General features: G+C 43.1%; 1 protein-coding gene across 4 annotated transcripts in view; it reads left to right on the top strand.

Annotated features, from left to right (window-relative positions):
• Positions 1-24,755, top strand: part of sra (RRM_RCAN_like domain containing protein Sra) — a 30,958-nt gene extending 6,203 nt beyond the window's left edge. The window contains exons 1-4 of one of the 4 annotated variants that reach the window (XM_075896156.1): positions 322-402; positions 796-969; positions 9,671-9,839; positions 16,932-24,755. In XM_075896156.1, coding sequence (XP_075752271.1) covers positions 337-402; positions 796-969; positions 9,671-9,839; positions 16,932-17,086 — 564 coding nt within the window. In that variant the 5' untranslated portion in view covers positions 322-336 and the 3' untranslated portion in view covers positions 17,087-24,755. Of the gene's footprint in view, positions 1-321; positions 458-500; positions 734-795; positions 970-9,670; positions 9,840-16,931 lie in introns of those variants that run through there. The other 3 variants (XM_075896155.1, XM_075896157.1, XM_037424977.2) reach the window with 3 other exon arrangements.
• Positions 24,756-25,027: the final 272 nt, after the last annotated feature.

Here is a 25,027-nt window from a genome sequence, read left to right as displayed (position 1 = left end):
ACTGCATTAATTTTCACTTTCACCAGTGTTGACTCGCTGCTACTACCTGCATTCGTGTTACTTTTTGTCAATAACTTCAACACTTGTTGAGTATGTTACCTCTTCATAATGCCTTTAAAGGAGCCCTGCAATTTCCAAGAAACCATCGAGTTGCTTTACTGAAAAAGTTTATAGCCTTAGAATCGACAACAACAAAAATTTTTAGAATCTGTCTGTGAAGTACGAGTGGATTCACAGAGGTGTGCGCACGCTACAATTGCTTTCCCTCTTATCTAGTCCCGATAAGCATGCTGAAAACTTAGCACTGTGAGGCGGCACGGGGGAAAGTTGCATCACATGCATAACGTAACCTTGAGCTCTTATTTTTATGCTTACTTTCAGTGTGATCGCAAGCATGCACGGGTATGTCGAGCCAGCCAAAGATCATAAATCTTGGGTATATTTCTCATTCATGTTGGTATGTGGCATCATTTTCTGAAAGAAAGGGGAATGATTTCTGTTTGAATTTGGGAATTGATTGCAGGTTCTAGGCCGTTTGTAGCGCTATAATGGTGGGCGCGTGTGTTCTCAGAAGCCTCGACTAACAGTTGGCAGCGTTTTCGGACCATGCTGAAGAATTGTTGCTGGGTCCCTTAAAGATACTTTTAAAAAAGTACAGAAAGGAAATGTATTGATGGACAAGCAGCTAAGAGAAAAGAAAAACTGGCAGTCTCGCTTTACTGTCAAGGATGAGGTAACTCACATGAACCGAGTGGTGTGAATGGCTGAGCCCTTAGGCATCGTTCCTGTGTGCAGGCCAAGTTTGAGGAGATGTTTGAGCTCATCGAGCCTGGTGCCACTTTCGGATACTTCCGCAGCTTCCGCCGTGCGAGGGTCACCTTCGAAAGCCCGGACTCTGCGGCCCGAGCGCGCATCCACTGCCACCAGATGCAGTTTGGCGAAAGCGTTCTCAACTGCTACTTTGCTCAGGTCAGCCAGTTATTTTTGGAGCTTGTTTTCTTTCTTCGCTGACAGCTACGAGAAACATACTGAACTCACATTTCCAAAGCTGTAGACACTGCTTCATCGTTACAGTATGTAAAAAGATTACACCTGGAGGGCACATGGTTGGGAAACACCAACCAGGTACCTTCAAAACTCAACCCACTGCACAAGCAAAAGGAAAGAAGAGGGGGAACAAGAAAGAGTGCAGACTACCAACTGTTCATTGTGAATTCACAAAACTAATGTGCACAAAGCCAGTGTGCATGCATAAAACTTTGTCATCACAATGGGCACAATAGCAAGATTTCTTTACAAACAGTACCACAGATAGAGCTGTGAAAGAAAGCACTTTATTTGTAGCTAATGTCACAATCTTTCACTGCATAATCGCAAGTTGTGTACTTCTATTTTCATATCTTTATCTTAATTTTTTTAGTACTACGAACGCGGACAACACATAAAAAAGCACTGTAATACAACCATAAAGACAGTGGAAAACAACTAATATGATAAAACAACACTTCTCAAATCATCCAAGGCCGGCAAAAATTTCCTTTATAATCTGTGTAACATAGAACCTGGGCATTTTCTGTGAAAAAGCTTTACTAGTGTGAAATGAGCTCTTGTCCTGTTTATTCATTCTCTTGTATCTTGTCTGTTTTGCACTCCTAAGTCATGGGTCAGTACAACTCAACAAAGCTTCTGTGGTCCTAACATATCATTGATTAGTAACTCAGGGAACGAGTTATAAATCGTGATTACTCAACTAGGCACCGAAGGCAGAAGGCTAAGAGTGCAACAGTTTTGGCATAAAATAGCACTTCACAACCGGAGGCGAGACACTGGAAGTTTTTTTCTTTTACAACATACTGCAGGCCATGTGGTCCGAGCAGAAGTGGCAACAGACAAAATAAATAAACGTACAATGCACAATGAAAAGTTTCACACAAAAACGGCTAACAAGCAAGTAAAAGTCAAAAGGATTAAAAAACGGTGAGGATGTAGTCCTGTATTGATTCAGGCGAGTGCATATGATGAAAAGGTATTGGGTTCCACCCTTCAATAGTTTTGGGGAGGAAAGAATACTTAAATAGTTCAGTTCTGAGAAGATAAGGAGAGAGTGTGAGGGAGTGTGAATGACGAGTTTTCTTAGTCTCAGAAAGGGTTATGTTAGGTTTGGGGTCTACGAAAAATTTACAATTGAAGAAAGAATGGAGAAACTTCAGTCGGGAAATCTTATACCTCATTTGTAGAATTTCTAATCCATTGGAGTGTAAAAGTTCAGTAACGGAGTCATCGCGGCTGTATTTAGAAGAAATTAATCACATGGCTTTTCTTTGTACTCTTTCAAGAGCATCAATGCTAGTTTTGGTGAAGGGATCCCAAATGATGCAGGCGTATTCTGATTTGGGTCTGATGAGAGTATTATATGCTAAACTTTTCACGTCATGGGGTGCATGCTTAAGCTTGTGGTGAAGGAGGCATAATTAATTTTCTAAAAGCTGAAGAGGCAATGTTAGAAATGTGGGTGCGCCAACTAAGGTTGTTAGTAATGGTAACTCCAAGATGTTTGTACTCATTAACGTCAGTCAAAGGGTCTTGGCCAGTATAGTATGAAATTTTAGCGGCGCTGTTTTTCTAGGTATACGAAAAAACACAGACTTAGAGGAGTTCAGTTTCATGCGTCATTTATTGCTCCACTTAAAAAAATACCGTTTAATGCATAATCAAGCAACAATTGATCTTTAACTGTATTGATCTCATTAAAAATAACGCAGTTGTCTGCAAAAAAAACGAATATTCATAGGAGATTGTATGTCATCTACTATGTCGTTACAATAAATAAGAATTAATAGAGGGCCAAGCACACTACCTTGGGGGTCCCCAGAGGTCACCGAAGAAGAATCAAATTGCTGTCCGTCAATCACAACATGCTGTTCACAATGCATTAAGTAAGCAGTTATCCACGGCAGGATGAAACTAGGAAATCCGAGGTGATTTAATTTGCAGATTAATTTGTCATGAGGGACAACATCAAAAGCCTTTTGAAAATCTGGAAATATGACGTCCATTTGGCCACCTCTGTCAAGGACAAAAGCGAATGAATGAATGACTGTACTCAATTGGGTAACTGTCGATAGACCCTTCCTGAAGCCTTGTTGAAAGGGAGTTAAAATTTTAGGCCCATTTAAGAAGTTATTCATGTAGTCTGCAACAATATACTCAATTGTTTTGCAAGACGATGATCAAATAAAAATCGGACAGTAACTTAAGACTGAAGAAGGGTCACTCTTTTTCAATATTGGGACAATACGTGCATGTTTCCAATCGGGAGGAAGCTCCGCGGATTCAAAAGAGGCCTGAAAGATTGCTGCAAGATATTTGCTGAGTAGTTCAGCATACCGCCGGAGGAACAAGTTAGGAATGTTATCAGGACCCACGGATGATTTCGTTTTCAATTTCAGAAGCAAGTTCAACACACCTTGTTGAGAAATATTCATATCCAAGGAGAAGGCCCATAGATTATGAAAAGAGGGCTGAGTAAGTGGGGAGAAAACACTGTGGAAAAGGGCATTTAAAAGGTTTGCAATACTCTTAGGGTCAGATATGTCAATACCGTCATGTGTAATGTTCGTTATTGACTTATCTCGCTCTTTAATAATGTTCCAGAACATTTGTGGATTTTCCCTAGTGAATTTAGGTAAATTATTGTTGAAATTAAACTTCTTTGCTTCTGCCATAGATTCCGACAGAGCCACATGAGCATTCGCTAAGTGAACAGCAGTATATCCTTTTTTTCGTAATCATTTGGCTTTATGTTTTAATTGAGATACGCCTGTTCATCTAAGGCGTATGTTTAGTTGGCTTTACACATTTGTTCAGGATGAAATGATCAATGCAGAATAAGCACATGTCATTGAACTTGTTCCTGAGTACGATGACATCACTCTCACGAAATTCACAAAAACAGGAATGAATATAGTCTGTTATACTGCTATCGTCAGCCCGTGCAAAGTCTCTTACAGTCATAGATGCATGCGTGACAGGCGTATGTTTAACGTTAGCACAAAAAGTATACTGCAACGATATCATGGTCAGATAGGCCAGAGTTAAACAACGATCAAAGCCAGGCCGGTAGGAAGCTCAGCGTTTCCCGCTACTTGGGATGCCTCTTTCGGATCGTCTGCAAAGTCAAGCGAAAATCACGGAAAGTCAAGCGAAAGACACCTTGCAACGAGGGAAGGGAACTTCCAGAACAAAACTGTTTATTAAAAGCAAAAGCTAAAAGCAAGATCAGATCAGGTCAACAAAGATTATTGCCCAGCGGTGGCCGATTCCCGGCTCGGGCTTCTCGCATTCACACATACACCTCGTTTATAAACAGTTGTGATATAGGTGGAACCATTGTTTGAATCTCTCACCCTATTCTCACCAATGAGCGCATCAGATCGTAATACCGAAAAAAGAGGCGGGGTTATTCCAGTCTACATCATAGCCACCCCCTTTAGAGCCCGCCCTCTATAGTACATTTTCGGAGCGACACTGTGCGACAACTACAGCAGTGTCCCAGAGCCCTCTTGTTTAGAACTTCCTTATGTTTTTGTGTAGTTTGCTTGGCGCAGGGACAACACTCGTGAGTCCCTCAGCTGCTTAGGATGTCGCCAACGCCGAGCAAGTTAGCTTGCCATTGGCTCCACGCAAAGTCAAAGCGAAATCTCTCCTCACTGTTGTCCTTTTAAGTCATAGATGCGCACCGCCGAGGGGTCCCCATTGACGACAGTCGGGCTTCCCCTCATTAAATGATGCCGCCTGCCACCTCGACACCTGCCTACCTTTGGGGAAACGAGTATTCTCTTCTCGTTCACCACTTTACGTGAAACTGGACCGGCGCGGCCACATTCCTCTCAAAACCGCAAATTGCTTCCGAGGGTCACTCCCGATACGTAGCAAATTCTGCCCCTCGTGCCGCGCCAGCTGTGGCCCACGTCTCTATTTCCCTGATGTCGCAAGCAAACGACAAGCACCTCCGGGGAGGCTCTTTGTACAAACGCGGGCCCCTTCCGACGTACACAGATGGCGGCTTGACCATCGTCTTTCAAAGGAATGGTTCTTCTGCCACAACGCAGTGGAACCAATGCAGCGACGTCAAAACAAGTCTGATGAAACCATTAAACAATTCGAACATGTGTTCTGTGCACTGCCCACTGACTCGCCCGCGTGAGGGTTCGGCTCGGTGAAGTTAACTGGCCAGGCTCGACAACTGCAAATTGCTTCCGAGGGTCACTCCCAATACGTAGCAAACTCTGCCCCCCGAGCCGCGCCAGCTGTGTCCCACGTCTCTATTTCCCCGATGTCGCAAGTAAACGACAAGCTCCTCCGGAGAGGCTTTTTGTACAAACGCGGGCCCCTTCCGATGTACACAGATGGCAGCTTGACCATCGTCTTTCAAAGGAATTGTTCTTCTGCGGCTATGCAGTGGAACCAATACAGCGGCATCAAAACAAGTCTGATGAAATCACTAAACAATTTGAACACGTGTTTTGTGCACTGCCCACTGACTCACCCGCGTGAGGGTTCGGCTCGGTGAAGTTAACTGGCCAGGCTCGACAGTTGTTTGATAATCACAAAAAGAACACTCAACAAAGAAGCAAAAAGAAGAAAAGTTGCAAAGGTCTTCTTAGGAGAGGTACAGTAACGGCGGAGCCGAATCGTGAGAGTGAAATAGCTGTAAAGGTAAGGATGGGGTGGGTCTCATTAGGCAAGCATTCGCAAATCATGAATGGTTATCTAGCACTATCCTTCAAGAGGAAGGTATACAACAGCAGTACATTACCAGTACTTACCTATGGAGCAGAAACCTGGAGGCTTACAAAGAAGGTTCAGCTTAAATTCAGAATGATGCAGCGACCAATGGAAAGGAAAATGATGTAACCTTAGGGACAAGAAAAGAGCAGAGTGGGTCAGGGAACAAACTGGGGCTAAGGATATCGTAGTTGAAGTAAAGGAGAAGAAATAGTGGCTGGGCACGAAGTGCACGTAGGCAGGAAAGCCGCTGCTCATTGGGGACCACAGACTGGATTTCCAGAGAAGGCAAAAGCACAAAAGGGAGGCAGAAAGTTAGGCGGGCAGATGAGATTAGGAACTTCGTGAGTAAAAGTGGCAACAGCAAGCACGGAACCGAGTTCACTGATGGAACATGGGAGAGGCCTCTGCCCTGCAGTTGGTCTAGTCAGGCTACTGCTGCTGCTGCTGATGATGAAACATCATATTACAGCAGATAAAAAAAGATAAAATAAATATCATAATCTAATTACAAAACACATAATTTACACATGGCATCACAATCTTGCTTTTTATCATCAGAGTACACTGTAGAATTTATTGCTTCAAAAAACTGAGTGATCTAACTTTTGCAACTTAATTTGGTATCAAATTCTACTGATTAATTGTCTTAGTTGCATTAATTCTTAAACTGTCTATATTTAAGCCTTAGCATTTCTGGTGCGATTCGCCTTCGGAGATAAAAAAAGCACAAAGAACACAAGAAAGTGCATGACATAAGCGCTGTCTAACAGCTGAAAGTTTCAAGATTTTCAATACTGGCAAAATACCTCTGCTTGGAAAGAGGCAATAGTTCTACCAGTTCTTAAACAGGGCAAAGATCCCACTTCGGTAAATAGTTACAGGCCTATTCCACTCACAAGCTGTGTAATGAAAGTGTTTGAAAAATTATTAATTGTCGTTTGGTCTATTACATGGTATACAACGGTATATTTGAGCCGTGCATGTCAGGCTTCTGTGCAGCAAGGTCTACTACTGATAATCTTGTCTTCCTCGAGTCATATATACGTGACGCATGAATACACAACCAGTACTATTCCTCTGTTTTGTTTGACCTTGAAAAGGTATATGACACTGCATGGCGATACAGAATCCGGCAAGACTTATTGTCCTTCGGAATACGCGGCAGGTTGATTACCATCTTAAGAAATTACCTGTCTGAAAAGAAGTTTTATGTAAGAATAGGCAGTGTGTTCTCGCACACATTTCTTCAAGAAAATGGAGTGCCGCTGGGCGGAGTATTAAGCTGCACGCTTTTTATAGTTAAAATGAACTCTCTTTGCTCTGTTATTCCACCTGCGATATTGTACTCCGTTTATGTGGCCGACATTGAAATAAATTTCAAATCGTGTAACCTGACTCTATGTAAACGCCAAATACAATTAGGTGTTAACCGCCTTGCGAAATGGGCTGATGAGAATGGTTTTAAGCTTAACACTGACAAGACTACTGGTTTGCTTTTTTTTTCCAGACGAAGACGTGTATATCTTGACCCCTACATACTAATGAATGGACAAAGTTTAGTCATCGTGAAAAAACAAAAATTTTGCAGTGTAATCTTTGATGCTAAACTCACCTTCATTCAGCACATAAAACAGCTGAAGTTAAAATGTATCAAGATTATGAACCTTTTAAAAGTTTTATCACATCAGTTGTGAGGGACAGGCAGGCAGTGTCTCATATATTTGTTTATAAGCCTGGTCTTGTTGCACATAGACCACAGATGCATAGTATATTAGTCCGCTTCAAGGACAGCACTCAAACTATTGGACCCTGTATAACACTTAGGTATCCAGCTGTCACTTGGTGCGTTTCGTACCAGCTCTGTCCAAAGCCCTTATGCAGAGTCAGATAAGTGGCCACGGGACTATCAGCGCACATATCCTGAGTCACCTATGCGGTTAGAATCATGTCTCTGAAACAGCACCCATGCAAAACACTTATGAATAATGCGTCCACTACTCGGTTATACCTAAACCGTCCTTCTATCGCCCCACTGTTTTTATTGGCATTAAGACCTGCAGTAGCAAAACTTGGAATTTGTTTAGATGATTTACAGGAAAGTGACCACGCTTAACACATTCCTCCATGGCAGCATTGTCCGGTAACTTGTAACTGGTCCTCCAGAGACGTCAAAAAGAAAACTTGTCCAAGTGCGCTAATTGAGAAACATTTTTTGGCCCTTGAGCACAAATATTCTTCAGCCGAATTCTTCTCTGAGAGTTCAAAGTCTCAAACATCTGTATCCCATGCAGCCTATGGACAAAACTTCTCCGGCACTAGAACTATGCATACACATACCAGAATTTTCACAGCAGAAGCCTAGAGCATCGTGGTTATAATACAGCACAATATACAACACAAGATACCTAAGTCTATAGTGTACACAGATTCTTTAAGTGTTGTCACAGCCCTGTCTTGTGACAAGTACAGTAAGAACCCCGTTTTCAACAAGCTCCATAATGAAATCTGTGCGGCCTATAACCTAAATCTTTTTATTGGTATATACTGGGTGCCAGGTCAATCCGGGATTGCGGGCAATGAAATAGTGGACAAGAATGCACGAGAAGCCGCTGGTCGGCAAACCATAGATATAACCTCTGTTCCGGGTGTAGACCTAAAGTCTGTTGTACGTAGAGGTCTACGCAACCACTGGCAAGCTGAATGGGACAGAGAAGTCGACAGCAAACTCCACCTTGTAAAACCCCAACTGAGAGAAGTTATCCCACAAAAACTCAACAGGTTCGCCAAAGTCACTCTAACACGGCTCAGGAAGGCCACACTTATGCCACACATAAACACTTTTTGACAGGCACTGATCCACCCACATGTATGCACTGTGAAAAAAGTCTAACCGTTTTGCATGTTCTCATTAAATGCCCTATGCTTCACCAAGCGTGACTGACTCATTTCAGAGAGCTCTACCGGTATCATAGTCCACTTCATCCCGCGCTGCTTTTATCACTCGATGCAATGTTTGACCTTAAGAGACTTCTTTATTATCTCGGGAAAGTCAAATTTTTAACAATGATATCATTCTATCCTATCCACGAGTGTGAGATACCACCTGGTGCTAAAAAACACAGGTATGTCTGAGCCTTCGCAGTTCTTGCTCAGGCAAGGACTTCAGCCGTGAGGGCCTCGGATCTTGCTGACTCATTTATTACCACAGACTCCAGCCAATGATATGAAGGCTTTTAACAAAGTGACGTTCCTTTTAAGCGCACTCCGTTTTAAACATTTCAAAGATATTCCCTACACATAATTTGTTTTATTTTGAGATGAATAACCTGAAATCAACGCTTGCACTGGTGCTCTGCACCAATAAAACGTAATATAATAAATAATAACAACTGAAAGTTTAATGCAAGAAACATGTATATATGCAAACATGAAGGCATAAAAAATCTTGACTACACCACCAAGCACGTAATAAGGTATGCTGCAGATACGAAATCTCAGCATCTGTGAGAGCGATTGAAGGCTGGCTCATGCAAATGTCTATTGCTTTTATGATTTCGTACGCTTCAGCGATTTCACGCTTGCCCTGGCCCCTATGCCTCATCACCACAACGGTTTTACTTAACTGAGCTGCACAGCCGCACTGCCAACAATGGAGAATTCTTGTGCTTGTAGAATTTTTGACCACTTGAAATATGTTTCGATGACAGTGAAATTTAACTTAACTTACGTACTGAGGTGTAAGTACGTAATAAAGTACCTTGGGTGGCCTAAATTATTTGGAGTGCTTGAGTGTTAGAAAACTCATCGTGCCATGGTTGGTTTGGCTCATCATGGCTGATGAGTCAGATAATTGGTCAGAAAGATGTGCGATCTCGTTCAGGCCTCGTCACCGGAGGAGGGCAAGGATGGCCACTTGCAGCCCCCGTCTCCGCAGCGACAGTTCCTCATTTCGCCGCCTGCATCGCCACCTGTCGGCTGGGAACCCGTTGAAGAACGCGAACCATGCATCAACTACGACATCATTACAGCCCTGACCAACCTCGCACCAGGTCTGTGCCTTTGCGTTTTAATTAAGTCACCGCATATTCTCATGCCTAACCTATACACAGTACAATGGAAATTTGAAGGGTATCGGAATGCGAGTTAGACCGAAATTTTGTTGTGCAAGTTGGCTTCATGCCACTTCTTCACGGTAATGCAACGGATGTGGCTTGATCAATATATATGGGGGGCGTTTATTATTATTTATTTATTCTTCATGGTCTGTAGTTGGGGGGCATGTTGTGTGCAAGAAAGTATGAAATATTACTCAACACTTGTGCACATTTATTCCTAACAAAGAATTAATCAGATGTTATCTTTAAATGTGTAATTTGCTACTTATTTTAATTAAACATATAGGAACAAGAGTGATCGCAGCTGCCCCGCCATGGTAGCATAGTAGCTAAGTTACTCGGCTGCTGACCAGCAGTGCGCGGGATCCAATCTTGGCTGCATTTTTTATGGCGGCGCAAATGCTGTAAGCCCGTGTGCTCAGATTTGGGCGCACGTTGAAGAACCCCAGGTGGTCGAAATTTCCGGAGCCCTCCACTACAACGTCTCCCATAATCATGTGGTGGTTTTGGGACGTTAAACCCTACAAATCAGGTGATCGCAGTGATGTTTCACTAGCCAAAAGTACAGCAGCTGCTAAAGTATTTCCAATGCCCTGTGGAATTCTGGAGCGTGCTCTTGAGGAGGGTCAGTAGATGACATAATGTCAGCACGATGCACTCGCTTCTTTGTTCAGCTGTACTAGCATCAGTGTTAATGCATTAGCAAAAAACGAACACCATGACATTGCATCTTTCCTGCATCAGTGAACAAACTGAGCCGTCCAGTAAATTCTGCGCAGCTAGATGCTGAGAGGGTGTAAGGCACTATACGGAGTAATATGTTTGCGTACCATCACCATGTGAAACATTTGGCCCCATGCAGCTGCAAGGACCCTACACACCAGCGGCCCACTACTATGGCAAATTCCTCAGGCAGGCTCAGAACATACCTTCGAGTGCTATTCAGTTTATAAATGTAGTTCATGCAGTTTTCTATAGCATGCACACTATTTCCCAAAGCTGTTCATGGACGGTAACACAGCTCTAATGTAACCTTGCGTATTGCTGCAAATAATTAGGTGGCGAGCTTCTATGGTTTGAGAGAGCATTGTAGTCTCGCATACATTTCAATGCAGCTCACGACTTCATTCGATGAAAGTGTCATGGGCCGTACATTTGCACGTCCTATCTGTTCCTATGCTCACAAACGGCTTGACCCTCGTTCGGGCGCCATATTGAATTGTACAGCATGCCAACTATAGTTCGTTTGCAGTGTAAATAGTGATTAGCAGAAATTTGGCCAAACTAGTAAGAGGTATGTACTAGCCTGTAGAAAACTAGGGGGACTATTTTTCTGTGCGCCTGAAGCAGATGAATGAACTGTTGGCCTGGACCATTACAAAATGAAATTTCGCTGGTTCTGCAAACTGGAAAATTTTTGAAATGAAGTTTGGGAGCTATCAAGTCGCATTGGAAAAACAAAATGATTGCCATGCATTGCATACAGCGCTGACGACACTCCGCATGGACATGACATGAGGACAAAGAATCGAATGCCCAGGTTTGCCTGTTGGACCTCTCATATCCACGAGGTAGCTGCAGTGTTACACTACAGTGGTCATCCTACTGTCTTTGGTGCCAAGTACAAATGCTTACGATTACAGCTTGTCTTGGACATGAAGCAGCTGTATGAAGAAATGTGACCAGATAATGCAGGTCATTACAAACTAAGCAAAGTTAGTTGATCAGCTATAAAAATACCAAATTATTGATTCCAAGTAATCAATTTTGCATTAACAGTTATGTACTGGCCTGCTCTACTATCACTGTACAATGATAAATGTCATGAGTAAGAGGGCGTGAGGCGCGTGCCGGGTGCTGCAATGCAGCGCTGGTGCGCGAAACCCTGATTGTGTGCATACATACCACATTAATGTATGGGATTGGTCGGAGAAAGGCTCATGGTTCCCGATCTGAGCCGTTATGGAAAAGCACAGAGGATGAGCTGTCACTGCGGTGTGGAACTTTGAACTGCGAACAGTAGGAAGGTCAGCGTTGCTACGGCAACGAAAGCAGTAGCTGCCCAATTCTGGAGGCTGTTGGTGAAGAGGTACGGGGAGTGGCCGTCATTCTCGGAACACTCGAATGAGGTTGCCCAGACTTGCGGCGACCTTCTACACCAGTTCCTGGGGGGACTTGAGTTCTTCCACTTTGTGCCAGAATGGTTGCGGCCCACACCAGTCTTCGGAGTGAGTCATCAATGAGGCCATTGACGAGCTGAGTTTGAACAAATGGGCCGAAGATGATAAATAAGACCGGGACACCAGCAGTGAAGACAAGCGACTCGCTTGGCGACGGTGCCACTTTGTCGTAGTTCTGAGGGTGGCATCTAAACAGTAAGAATGTTAAACTATTGCAGGAGTGCATGAGAGTAGCCACCAAGAGGCCATCTTGGCTAGAGAAAGATTAGGGCTTAGTACTTAGAACTTGGCTCGAATCAGTGTTAGTACCGGTTTCACTGTATAGCCAGTTATTTTGTGCATGTTTGTTTTTGCGTGATTTTTGGCGGTTTGTTAATATTTTGCCACTTTGTGTAATAATAAAATGGGTTTGCCGTGTTACCTCCAACTTGCGTCTCTCTCTCTACTCTATTGGCTACAAGCGCTCTCGAGTTAATTGTGACAATGAATCGCATTATTCATATGCATGACTTATGTGTTTTTTGCTGGAAGCAAAGCTCCGAAGATCTGTTAACCACCTCGTCATAGTGCTATACTGTTGCGTGGTATTTAAGCATGGCCTGTGTGTGCTCAAAAAATTGTAAGTCAGTGCTTTTCCTTTTTCTACCTCCTGGCGGGCATGTTGATTGTCACGCTGCTTGCCAAATGCATGTACAACATGACCAACCTCTCCCTGTGACCAACTCATGAGAAGGAAGCTCAGAGTGCTGTTACTTACTGTTCTTGTAATATTGTGTGAGCCATCAGCTCACCTCTATGGAGCCCTACAATTGCAAGAGTTTGTTTATCTGGACTAATCACACAGAGGGGACTTTAGCTAAATGAAAATATTTACAGAAAAATGAGGAGCACGTGGGAATGCATAAAGCAGGCACTGCGACTATACAGTAAAACCTCGATAATTTGAACTCGGTTATTTTGAAGTTCTGCTTATTTGAAGTATTTCCAGGGTCCCATATTTCGCAATGAAAATTTTAGCAACTAATTTGAAGTGGCAGTCAGCACCCATCCGGTTAATTCGAAAACTTTGGGTGCAGTGTGCCAATTCGCCAATCCAGATATCGCCACAAATCCGCTGGAACGGCGGCTCTTAAGAGCTACTAGGCTGTAGTGTACTGTAATGCTATAATGTATTGTAATGGCTGTAAAGGCTGTAATGTACTGTAGTGATAATAATGAGTGACAGCTGAAGCGCATCAGACTTGCTATTTCCAGCATGGAAAAAAAAAAAGAAAAGTGGTTGATCCCTCTGACGTAGGAATCGGTATAACACACAAAAGTGAGACGTGTCTTTACAGAAGTAGTTCAAGGTTTATTACTCATTTATAAACAATGTCTATTGGCGTTTAATGGCTACAGCAGCTTTAGATGTTGATGCCCCCATGTTAGCATGTGGTAGCACATCTTCTCCATTGCGACAGCCACCAACTCGCAATTAGTTTACACTCTCCGGAGGCACTGCACGCACCGAAGCATCGCGCAAATTACACTTTAACCACGAGAGATCATAAACCATGCAAATTAAACCAAACATGTTTTAATTTAATCGTTTTTCAACTATCTGCTGCAGGGAAGGGTGCATGATTTGCAGGTTGGCGACCGTCCTGTGGATATGTACTTGGCATGCAGTGTCCTGCTAATAGGTCACTTCGGTGAAGATACAATAATTTCAGTTCTGCATCGGTGTCTGTATGGCAGCCAGTTGCATTGTGATGCATTTATCTTCACAAACGTGAGAAACAGAGTTCTCAGCTTGAGCCATGAATGCGCCTGTTTTCCCGCCTGGCATGTTCATCGCTGCACTGAGCTGACTTGGGCGGCTGTTGTATTTCAGGGGAGCCTAATGCAACAGTTTTTGTAATCAGTGCCATCGCACTCGTATCAGTAGAAGTTACTCATGGAAGCTGTACTACACTGCACACGGCAGCACGAAGCGACACACGAAGCAAGTAACTGCGTCGTCACCCAATCAAACCAGTGCATAGAGCACATCGCAATTGCTGTGTTTGTGGCCAGCAAAATTGGATCCAAAAACATTGTCGGAGTTGATGGCAGAGGCAACGCCGCACTTTCTTTCTAGTAGGGCCAACGCCACCTAGGCGGTGTTGGTAGGCTCCGATGTTAGCGTCTGTTCAAATGCTGGCATCGAGATGCCGAAGGGCTGAGACTACAGCAGCGTTCTTTGTTAGTGTTAGTTGCCGTCATAATGCAGTACTTGTTTCGTTCTTAGGCGGCGGCACTGCTCTGAAAAAGAGCGAGGATATAGAACAAAGGAGTGTGAGATAGGTAAGGTGCATCTGAAGAGTGCTTTGCAAATGCATTAAAATCTCAGTTGGCTAAGCGCGTGCTTAACATTGTTGTGAATCAAGAGGTCGTGGGTTCGATTCCCAGGTCCCCAAAATTGCGATTTTTTGGGGTTTATTTCTTTATATGCTGTTCATGTACATTTTAACAACATAATATCTGTGACAGAAATACGTCAGTGAAGTCTCGGTGTTAAAAAATGATCTCGTGATCAGCTTAAATGTGCGCTTGCAGAAAACAAGACATGCTTCATTTCAACACTGTGGTGATGCGCAGGCAGCATGTTGCATGCTTCTCGCAACAACAGCACGTCATGATTTACCCGTTCTTTTTGGGAATATCAATAAGTTAATAAAATACAGTCTTGTGGAGTTCCTCATGTATGCAAACTTCTCATTGCCTCTATCTCCAGCAGTTTGTGCACCTCCACTACTGGCGGAGTTTTTTCCTGCAACGCCTACTTCGAAAACTCTGTTCGAAAGCCCCAATGGTGATGTTTTCTAACCAAAACACACTGTCAATTTCGACACACTATCCTTTATTGAATTGTTTATTTTATTAGAAAGAGTGGGCGAGTGGTCGCATCATGACGTGCTGATGCAGCAAGGCGCAGTTAACATGCTGCTCGCCTGTCGCTACTGTGTTGTCATAAAGATGTCTTGTTTTTTGCAGGTGTGCAATTTAGTTGATCATGTCTCTTTCTTCTTGGTGGCAGCAGTGAGGCTCCGCGTTCCCCCTTGTTTGCAGCAAAATTGTGACAAGGTATTGCTAGAAAATGTAACTCTTGGAGCCGCAAACTGGCTGACACAGCAGATGAACAGCACCGATTACTTCGAATTATTTCAAGTTCCTTGGATCCCACTTTTTGTATGTTCTGCTTACCGTATTTACTCGATTCTACCGCGCCCTCGATTGTAACGCGCACCCGGTTTCCACGACGAAAAAAAAAAAAGTAAGACATCGATTGCAACGCACACCCATTTTTCTCGTTGGCCCGCACGATCACACCACTCGGGATAACGACTCCTTTCGCAAGCGTCGTTTGTTTAAATATGAGGTACGAGGGAAGCTTGGGCCTATCTGACGTGCAACGGAGCATTGCCGTCACTCTAGTTTTACCGTGGCCCCATGTCAGCCCGCGAACTTGCTTCGCCCCCTTCTTCTCGACGGTTGTGGTGCCAAACAAGTCGAAGTAAAGAGGCGTCTGATCAGCATTCCCGATTTGCCCAAGCAGGTAGCCGTTGTTGTGCTGGAAGTTTAGGACGAACCTCTGAAAACTGTGAAGCTTTTCTTCGTACTCGTCCGGCAACTTTTGGCATATGCCCGTTCGCCTTCAGAGGGAAAAGCCTTTCCTCTTCATAAAGTTAGTTAGCCAGCACCTGCTCGCTTTAAACTGGCTCCACATTAGCCCTTTTTCTAAGGCTAACTGCATAGCCTGCACTTGGAGCAGTTATGTCGTCACGGGCCGCTGTGCCGCTCACTGCTCAATCACATACTCACCGAGCAGCTCTTCAATTTCCGGAAATCGACCGTGCTGTGGTCCGCTGAAGCTTTTGCGTGAATCTTTGCTGTCGACAATATTCTGCTTTTGTTTCCTCCAGTCCCGCATCCACGTTTCGGGAACTCCGATCGACCGCGATGCGGCCCGATTTCCGCCCGTTTCGGCACACGCGATGACTTTCAAAAGCGGCATCATGGTGCACTCGTCGAGTTTTTGGAGTCTACCCTTCCATGCCGTCGATTCTAATGCACTACAATATGACGAACTCCTCAGCACACGTACGAAGTGCCGCACATGGAAAACACACAGGCAGAAATGGCCGACGCGCCATGCCGACGCACATAGGGGGTGGCCATTTTGGAAATGCCGATGGCAATAGGATGACCGTATTCATTTTTTTTTTTTTCGTACTCGATTCTAACGCGCATGCGATTTATGAACTCGCTTAACCGAAAAAAAGGTGCGCGTTAGATTCGAGTAATTACGGTAATTCAAAAACCCAGCTAATTGGAAGATTTCACACTGTCCCAGTGATTTCGATTAAGTGAGGTTTCACTGTCATTGTTCAGTCATTCTGTTCTGCCTGTGGAAGCATACAGGTTAACAAAGCAGCCGATAAGCGCTTCGGAAAATTATTGGCAGGTGTTTAATTAAGAAACAGAAGGTGGGGATAAGGAAGCAGTTGCATTGAACCACTGTGGACAACAAGGGCTCTTTGGGCACTGCCAAGTTGCCCTCTGGGCTTTTGTAAAAGGCGTGACTCCAGAAAATGTGTTGCTGAAGCATCAATGCCAAAATTTGTAACCCCATGCAACGACCTAGCAAAAAGGTGCTTGCCCTGTCAGATGGAAATGTCTGTGTATATATTCAAATCGAGATCAAGAGAAAGAATTGAAGTTATGAAGGTTATGTAATGAATGCGTAGGGCCATGTAATGAATGGGTAGGCAGTGGATGCCACTGATCACGACGACTAGCAAACCGGCACTACCCTTTCTTGCAGGTGAGCCACACGAGCTACGCCCAGCCTCGGAGACGCAGCCGGGCATTGTGGTGCACGTGTGCGAGGAGGTGTCCGCATTGGAGCCCAAGCGTGAGAAGCCCACCTTCATACACACGCCTTGTCCCGGCAGATCGTGCAACGAAGAATCGTCGTAGGGCTGTAAACTGAGTGGCTCCTTACAACCATGGCTGGAGCAAGCCATTTCTTGAGATTTTGGCGGTCGGCATGCCTAGTTGAGGCTGTGACATGTGCAATACCTAAGTGCTTGCCGTTGTGGAGCTGTACTCGTGACCGGGCTACACGTGCCGAGGCACCCGCGCCTGTGTTCACTACTCGTGCCGACCAGCAGCTCTCAAGGGGTCGTCTCTTGGCTGTTTTTAAATCTGTGAAAATATTTCGCTACGATCTAAGAACGCGTCGTTCGTAAGGCCTCCTTTCATATCCAGATAAGCTGTGTGCATCAAAAAGCAGTTCTATAATCTCCTCATGTGACTCCTTCTGAACTATGCTCTAAATTTTGTTAAAGCCCCTGAATTTTGTTAAATAATAACTCAAAAGCTTTTGCTGTAAGTATTACTTGCAGATATTTTTGGATTGGTGTGCAACTGTACAGCAAAGTGGTTCAATGAACATCCTTTTGTGAGGTCTTGCAACAACTGGCACTTGATTTTCGGCATGATGATGCCACAGACAACAAAAAGTGCCAATGTAGTGTGTTGCAAATACTGTGCATTGATATCAAATGCATGATGTAGGATAATCAACATGCATTGCAACCTGGCACACTATCGTTTACACCTCTATCTATTCAGTGAAGGAAAAAGAAGAAGAAGCTTTTCAAATTAAGGAAATGTTAGAAAATGGTTGCTGTGTTCGTGTGCCAGTGAATGCAATCTTAAACATGTAATCTCAGTATTTTTTAAATATAAAAGGTCTTTTTCATGTTTATAAAATACCTTCAGGAATAACAACTGATCTGAAAAGTGATTATGTTCACGAGATATCTTTGGATCCATTGGTGATGTGGAATTCGCTCCTTTCTCAAAACTGGAGCATTGTTAGTTGGGCTGTAGAATGCATTCTCGACTATGAAAAGTGTTAAAGCAAACAAGTTTCGTGAACATTAGTAGTGGCAGCTTACACAGTGTTGTTATTGTAACACCACAATGCACGATTCCTGCCACTCTCATCATATACTCAGATGCATATACCGTGCAGAACCACGGCTCGTGGCGAACAAACCTTCGGGTGGGCACGTGACTTGATAGCACAGTCCTCAGATCTTCACGGCATGGACCGCAGGAAAATCGCAGCGTTAGCATATGCTTGTTTGTGTGTTGAGGCATGATGCTGAAAAGTAGTAGTTAAGAGGAGATGGGAGCCAAAAAATGCAAGGTTTTCCCAAAACTGCATGTTTTTTGTTTTTATTTGATTTCACAAGTTTAGTTTCTCTACTTTCGCCCCGCCGTGGTGGTCTAGTGGCTAAGGTACTCGGCTGCTGACCCGCAGGCCGCAAGATCGAATCCCTGCTGCAGCGGCTGCATTTACGATGGAGGCGGAAATCTTGTAGGCCCGTATGCTCAGATTTGGGTCCACGTTAAAGAACCCCAGGTGGTCGAAATTTCCGGAGCGCTCCACTACGGCGTCTCTCATAATCATATGGGTGTTTCAGGATGCCAAACCCCACATATCAATCAATTTAGTTTCTCTACTTTCAGGACAGAAGGATTCAAGATTGTAATCAAACTCGAAGTCAGCTAAGATGACATTAAAAGAGCACAAAGTGGCCAATAAATATTAGAAAAAATGTTCGCTGTCTAAGACTTTTGGAAATTGTCACCTGGCTGCTTGCTATCGCATTTTGCATGAGCAGTTCACCAAAGCTGCATATTCAAACTAACTATGATTCCCAAACTCTCATGATGGAATAAATCATTTAAAAAACATATATTTGCAACATAGGTGAGCTCTCACTTATACCTTTAAAATGCATTTTTTTCAAGATTCATTTTCGGACAACTTCTTAAGTTTGGACACCATGTTTTTGTTACTTCTGATTGTCAGATCAGGATGAAATTTTGCCCCCATATTTCTTAACGTACGAAGAGTGCAAGTGTTTTCTTTTAAACTTGAGAATGCCTACATGAATATAACGGGCCTAAAGTAAACAATTAGTGTGGGCTGAGTCACATTAAAGTCGTGTCGCATCAAAATTTTTTGTCCATTAAAGCATCTTTTATAATATTTCTTGTTAGTTATTTGCATTCTACAGTTAATGCAGATCAATGTGAGCTGTTAATCCCTCAAAACCATGAAAGTTTAGTGGCAAAAACAGTTTGTCCAATAACCTGTATTTCACCCATTGCATTGTGCAAGTTGAAAACTGGGCAGCTTATAAAACACATTACATATTTGAAATCTGCACAAAAGTCAAAATATATAGTAATAATTTCATTGATCTAGGCTATAAGCTAAAGAAACTTTCTTTTTCCAAGTTGCATGTCCACTTATACACAAATATGCACACTGATGATGAATGTTTCTTTCCTTCCACTTCCTTAAAAAGGTACCAGAGGCAAATATTAAGTCGACGTTGATCGTTGAAATAGCAATCCAGAAACCTCACAGTGCTACTTTCGTGTCAAGGAAATGCTTATTCCAAGATGAAATTGAGTTCAGTGGTCCGCAAGATGTTTGCGCCGTTCAAGTCACTTACCTGAACACGCCTTCTGATGTGAACACGCCTGCCCAACCTTGCTCGCCTTTACTGTGCGGCCGCCGACACTAGCAGCTGCAGAGCAAATTTAGCGGGAGCCACAGCAGCAATAACGGCCATTGAAGCTTGTCACTCTAGATGTCATCAGTGAACCTACCAAGACATTGGCTCTGCGACGCTGATGAAGAGGCATGGTGCACAGCCATTTTGAGTGTAAGGGTTCGTTTTGTGGCACCCACTGGAAAGTTGCATCAGTCTTCTTGCTGCAGCTCAAGTGGCGTACACCATTTGGCAATCCGCCAACTGCACCTCCATGCGGCATTTTGTCAAAGTTTCCGTCACAGCTACTTTTGTGAGCGTGCAAAGCACAAGACGCAGTACGCGATACTGAAGCTACCACTGAGATGTCACTGTGTGAGTGAAGCGTAGTTCGACAAAACTTTTGAATCACTCGCGCCATTCCCAATGATGACGCAGAGCAGTTTTTCTTTTTTCAATGACCCAAACAGTAATGGACAAGTAACATTTTATTATTATATGTTGTGACATGTAAGGTTGTTTTATTTTCCCTAACTCATTTGATTACTAGTAATTAGTTTTACTCGGGACTCTTTACGCCATGAAAGAGAAAACTTGTGAATGAATGAGAAATTGAGGTAAGAAAAAGAAACATAAATAATATTCGCCATGAAGTCTTGTAAGTATAACATGCTACCTCTCAAACTTGTACTGTCAAACCCAGATGCCGTGTATCTGAAGGTGATAAGTTTAATATATGTACTTCTATTTCTATGCAAGGAATTCGCCAGAGTATGATACAGTTGGTTTCAACTGTATATCACTAAACTTTTGCAAATTCTTTCGAACAGATTGTTGCAACTGCTCCATACTGGTTGTAATCCAACATGTCCTGTTAACCAAAATTGTAATAGCATGGTTCATTTTGCATGTGTCGTAACACTTGCTGGCTTTTGCAGCTAAGCATCAGAGCAGCTTCAGTGTTATCTTCTGCAATGATGTTTTTGGCACTGCGAGTGTATTGAACATTTAGCGTGATTACAAACCTGTCGTGCCACCACCCATATTTCTCCTGTACTTTCCTGAACAGGTCCCACAACAGATTGCACTCAGAAAATGTTGCTGACCTGTAGTCGAGGCTGCTACGAGCCAAGTATTATTACGTGCAGTAGGCAACTTACAATTTCGTCTTAGTAGAAGCCATAAAAATCACTTGCCGTCATTTTCACTGCGCCGTCCTTGTTACATAGCAAGTGGGCACGACAAATGGTGACCAATTTCATGGGTGGCACTGCAGCGAATGGTCTTTTGGGCCACATGCTGCCTGGTGCGACTATGCGTCAGCATGATACACATTTGCACCAGTAGTAACAGTCAGTAATATTGCAGAAAAAAATATAATATCGTGGCAATATAATAATATATATAATATCGTGGCAATATAATCTTAGCGTAGTACATTGCTCCCTTGCCATGCTCCCCTGTGCAGTTTCTGGCATGCTTATGGTGAGGGAAGTGGGGAAAAGCATGTATTTTGTGCACTAATTGACACTTGATAAATTGTGACACACTGAAGCAGGAGATTTAAGATCGAGGCAGCCAACTGAGTCTGATAGTATGGTTAAAGTAAGATAACTAAGAAATTTGTTGCAAAGCCCCTTTGATGTGAACAGCTCTAATGATTGACTTGCTTATTTTTGGTATCCTTTGTCATACATATTAGAGTACGTTGGTTTATAGCTGTTAGTGAACAGGAATGATAGAACGTTACATTGTCTTGGTTCCCTGGTGAAACGTGCATGTTGCTGTGTAAACAGGGACGCAAACTTAGTCGGCATACGTGTAGTGTTGGTGTGGGCTAGCACCTCACAACCACGGGACTTTATTTCATGCCCACCAGTGCCCCCGAGTCACCAGCCACGCAAGGACTTGGCACCATCAGTGGAACTAATGTTATTGTTGTGTCTTAAAATTTTGGCATCTAGAGTGCTCCCACCATGCTGTTCTCGTCGTGGTCGGTTTGCGTTTGTCGTGTGCCACAGCACCAATTATGCAGCGTGTTTCCTTGTATGTGATACAGAGCATCGCAAACGCATGCTTTCTGCTGCCACAAAACGTCTGCTTGCGGCCAAGTTGGCCGTATGAAGCTGTGATGATATTTGACAAGGCTTAATCTTCACCCATAGGCAAATGCAGATGCTCAGACCCCACTATGTTTAGAAAAAAGGTTCAGTGTGTCCGATTGGCTTTCATCCCACAACCCGAGTTGTCACTTCACTGTACAATCGTATTGACTGGGTTGTAATGCAGCCACGATGATAATGTGAGGGGTGACTAGTCATTGCGTCGAGGAAAGAAAATACAACAAAAATAAAAGAATTGCGTGCGTGATTGTACTTTTTAGACAGCTTGAACTTGGGTATTCAATTGTAACACTAACACGAGAGTCGACTTTAGGTAGCAAAATTCTGGAAAAAAAGAAGTGTTACAATCGAGTAAATACGAAAATTTCATTTGGTTTGAAACTTCATTTTGTGATTTTTTTCTTTAGTGAACTGGGGATGCCTTTGGCCTGAAGATTTAGTTGGGCCTTGGTAATTGCTGCAGTTGTAAGATTTGGCATTGCTCATTCTTTTTATTTAATCTCAGGTTGATTGGACTCGTAGTATTTGGCTGGGCAACATATATTGTTAAAGGGTTCGATGAGCCTCTTGCATTGCAGCAATGGTCACGTATGAATGGCATGTTGTTTGAAAGAGAAGTGCAATACATGAGAGAGCTCATTAGCAAGCTGCATATTGATGACATGATTAAGATGCAGCCTAGCATCTTTTGCTTATTCTTGTTATAGTGTATATTTATTATGTATTGTGATCTGAAATACGACTATATGAGGGGCTAGAAGCTTCCTGGAGTTAGAGTAAGTGTTGTGCATGCAGATTTATGATGGCATTCTTGTGATAGTTAAAAAGGGCAGTATGGAAAGCATTAAACTAACCTCAACTTATTGTGAGTGTATGTTTAGAATTGTAGACAGCATGCAGAATGTTACGAAATGATTAGAAGCGACACCACTTTAAAAGCTCCCATGCAAGCTCACTGTAACGAAGTGAGTTCTGTCTGATGCTGAGAACTTCTCAATTGTGGCATGAGATGTATGCTTCTTGCAAGAATGTACAAAATCTCCACCTTTCTTGCACATGAACGGGACAAGCAGAATTACTTTAAATTTTCTTAATGGTATAGATTATTCTCATTGTTTTCTCCACCACATAGTCGCCAAATGAGATTTTCGTTTAAAAAAATTGCAGTCTGCTTTTAAAGTGCAACGTTTTCAGTAGTGTCCCTGTCAAGGTGATTGGTAAATTTGACTGGTTGTAATCTTTTGTCATATACAACCTAAGGAAGTGAATGAAGCCCCGCCCATACCACTGAAGGGTGACCACCGATTGCCTCAACAACTAGAGAAATGGTTCTGCTCTTGTGCCGGATGGCTGAACCTACGGCCATCTGGTTCTATCTTACCTAACTATACTGTTTTTAACACATTTGCTAGCTTTGCTTAGAAAGCTGCTACAGAGCTCAGTCTTTTCGAAAATGCTTTCATCATCAAACCAGGAGCACGTCTAAGATCCGCAGAATCACGATTGCGTGACTCCTCCGATTGCTCTGATAGCAGTTCACCAATTGGTTTGATAAACTGTCTTGCCCTGTTCTCAACGAAACCCCGAATTTCTACAAATCGACTCAAAGCAGAGTTTACTTCAGTGGAACGTATACTGTAACTTTCAGCAGCTCCTCCACTAGGCATGCCAAGATGTCCATCAACCTTGGTGACTGCTTAACTTGACAGTGGAGCAAAAGCTACAGAGGCAGGGCTTCCGCACATTCGTGTTGCTGTACAAGTACGGCGGCTTTCGGCCGACTTTGGTTTTGCTTGCTCGCATTCTTAGCACATTTTGAAAATTGTATACACCAAAATGTGAATTGGGGAAACATTTCTTTGGTTCAGTGTACATTTTAGTGTCATACTATATATCTATTTATTTTTTGATGTACTAAACAGCACGTGTGCGACCGCACACTTGACCATTTCATGGTCGCCATATGTTTACCTTGCAAAATGCATGTGCTGAACGAGTGATGCTCTTTTGAGAAAAATAGAGAAGAAAGGAAGGGCATTCTTGTAGTGTGAACACGAACTGCATTATACGTATCACTTCCCACAACAGTTTAAGTCTCATTATTAATAAAGCACCTTTTAATTAAACAAGGCCAATTAGAAAATTATCAGTAAACATCGGCACTATTTTCCTGCATTGTAGCAGGCATGCACTTTGGTTCTGTAGCTTCCACAGTGCCGCCAAGAAAAGTCATGGAGCATAGAGTAAGCTTAGCCTGCTTGCGGGCTGTGTTCCGAAACCTTTGGCACGTTCTGTTTATTGAATGCTTGGAAGAGTGTCTTGCTGTGATGCATTTGGATAATGCCACATAATGTTTCCTGGCACACCGAACAGTTAGTGAAGAAAAAAGGCAGACTGCCCTCATATAAAAACAAACGATATGCTTCGACGTGGCGTAATACAACCTTCAAACAGCCCTTGGGCCTCTACGGTTGGACTGGTGAAAAAGAAGGATGGCAGCATCATATTTTGCATTGATTATAGGCATCTTACTAAGATCGGGCGCAAGGACGTTTATCTGCTGCCCAGTATTGTGACGCTCTCGATTGCCTGAAAGGAGCAGAGTTCTTTTGTTTTTAAGACCTTCGATCTTGACCCTATGAATGAAGCCGACCTCTCTAAGACTGCGTTTGTAACACCTGATGAATTGTACGAGTTCAATGTGATGCGGTGTGACCTCTGCTATGCGCCTGCCACCTTCGAACGCTGGCTTCGTCGTTGCTCCAACAGTGCCCGTATTTGTCACTACAACACTTTTTATTTTTGTTGAAAATGTATATATTTTTTCTTTATACATATTTACTGATCTAGCTGTTTTTACGATTGATTGTTGGTGATGCAGTTGGTACAAAACATGGTTACTGTTTGTTTTATTTTGGCTTCATAAAGTGCATTACACAACCTCGAGTAACACGTGTTGATTTTCTTCATTCCCTCCCACCACAAACCATTGATAGTTGCAGTGAGTAGTAAGCTTATGTTTTTACACACAAATGCCTTAGAGTGCATATTAAGGGAAAAACGTGTTTTCATTGATTAATCTGTAGCTGAGCACACTCCACACACTACTGCATTGACACAAGGGCAGCAAAGAAAGGTACAACCCATTAAGGTTTTGTATCTGCTGTGGCCGAGAAATGAAATGCAACATTCAAGCAAAAGGATCAATCAGTGGAGTC

Source organism: Rhipicephalus microplus, chromosome 5 (genome assembly GCF_043290135.1).
Source record: "Rhipicephalus microplus isolate Deutch F79 chromosome 5, USDA_Rmic, whole genome shotgun sequence".
Taxonomy (NCBI): domain Eukaryota; kingdom Metazoa; phylum Arthropoda; class Arachnida; order Ixodida; family Ixodidae; genus Rhipicephalus; species Rhipicephalus microplus.
Note: the sequence above shows the minus strand (reverse complement) of the source record. Positions and strands in the feature narration are given on the sequence as shown.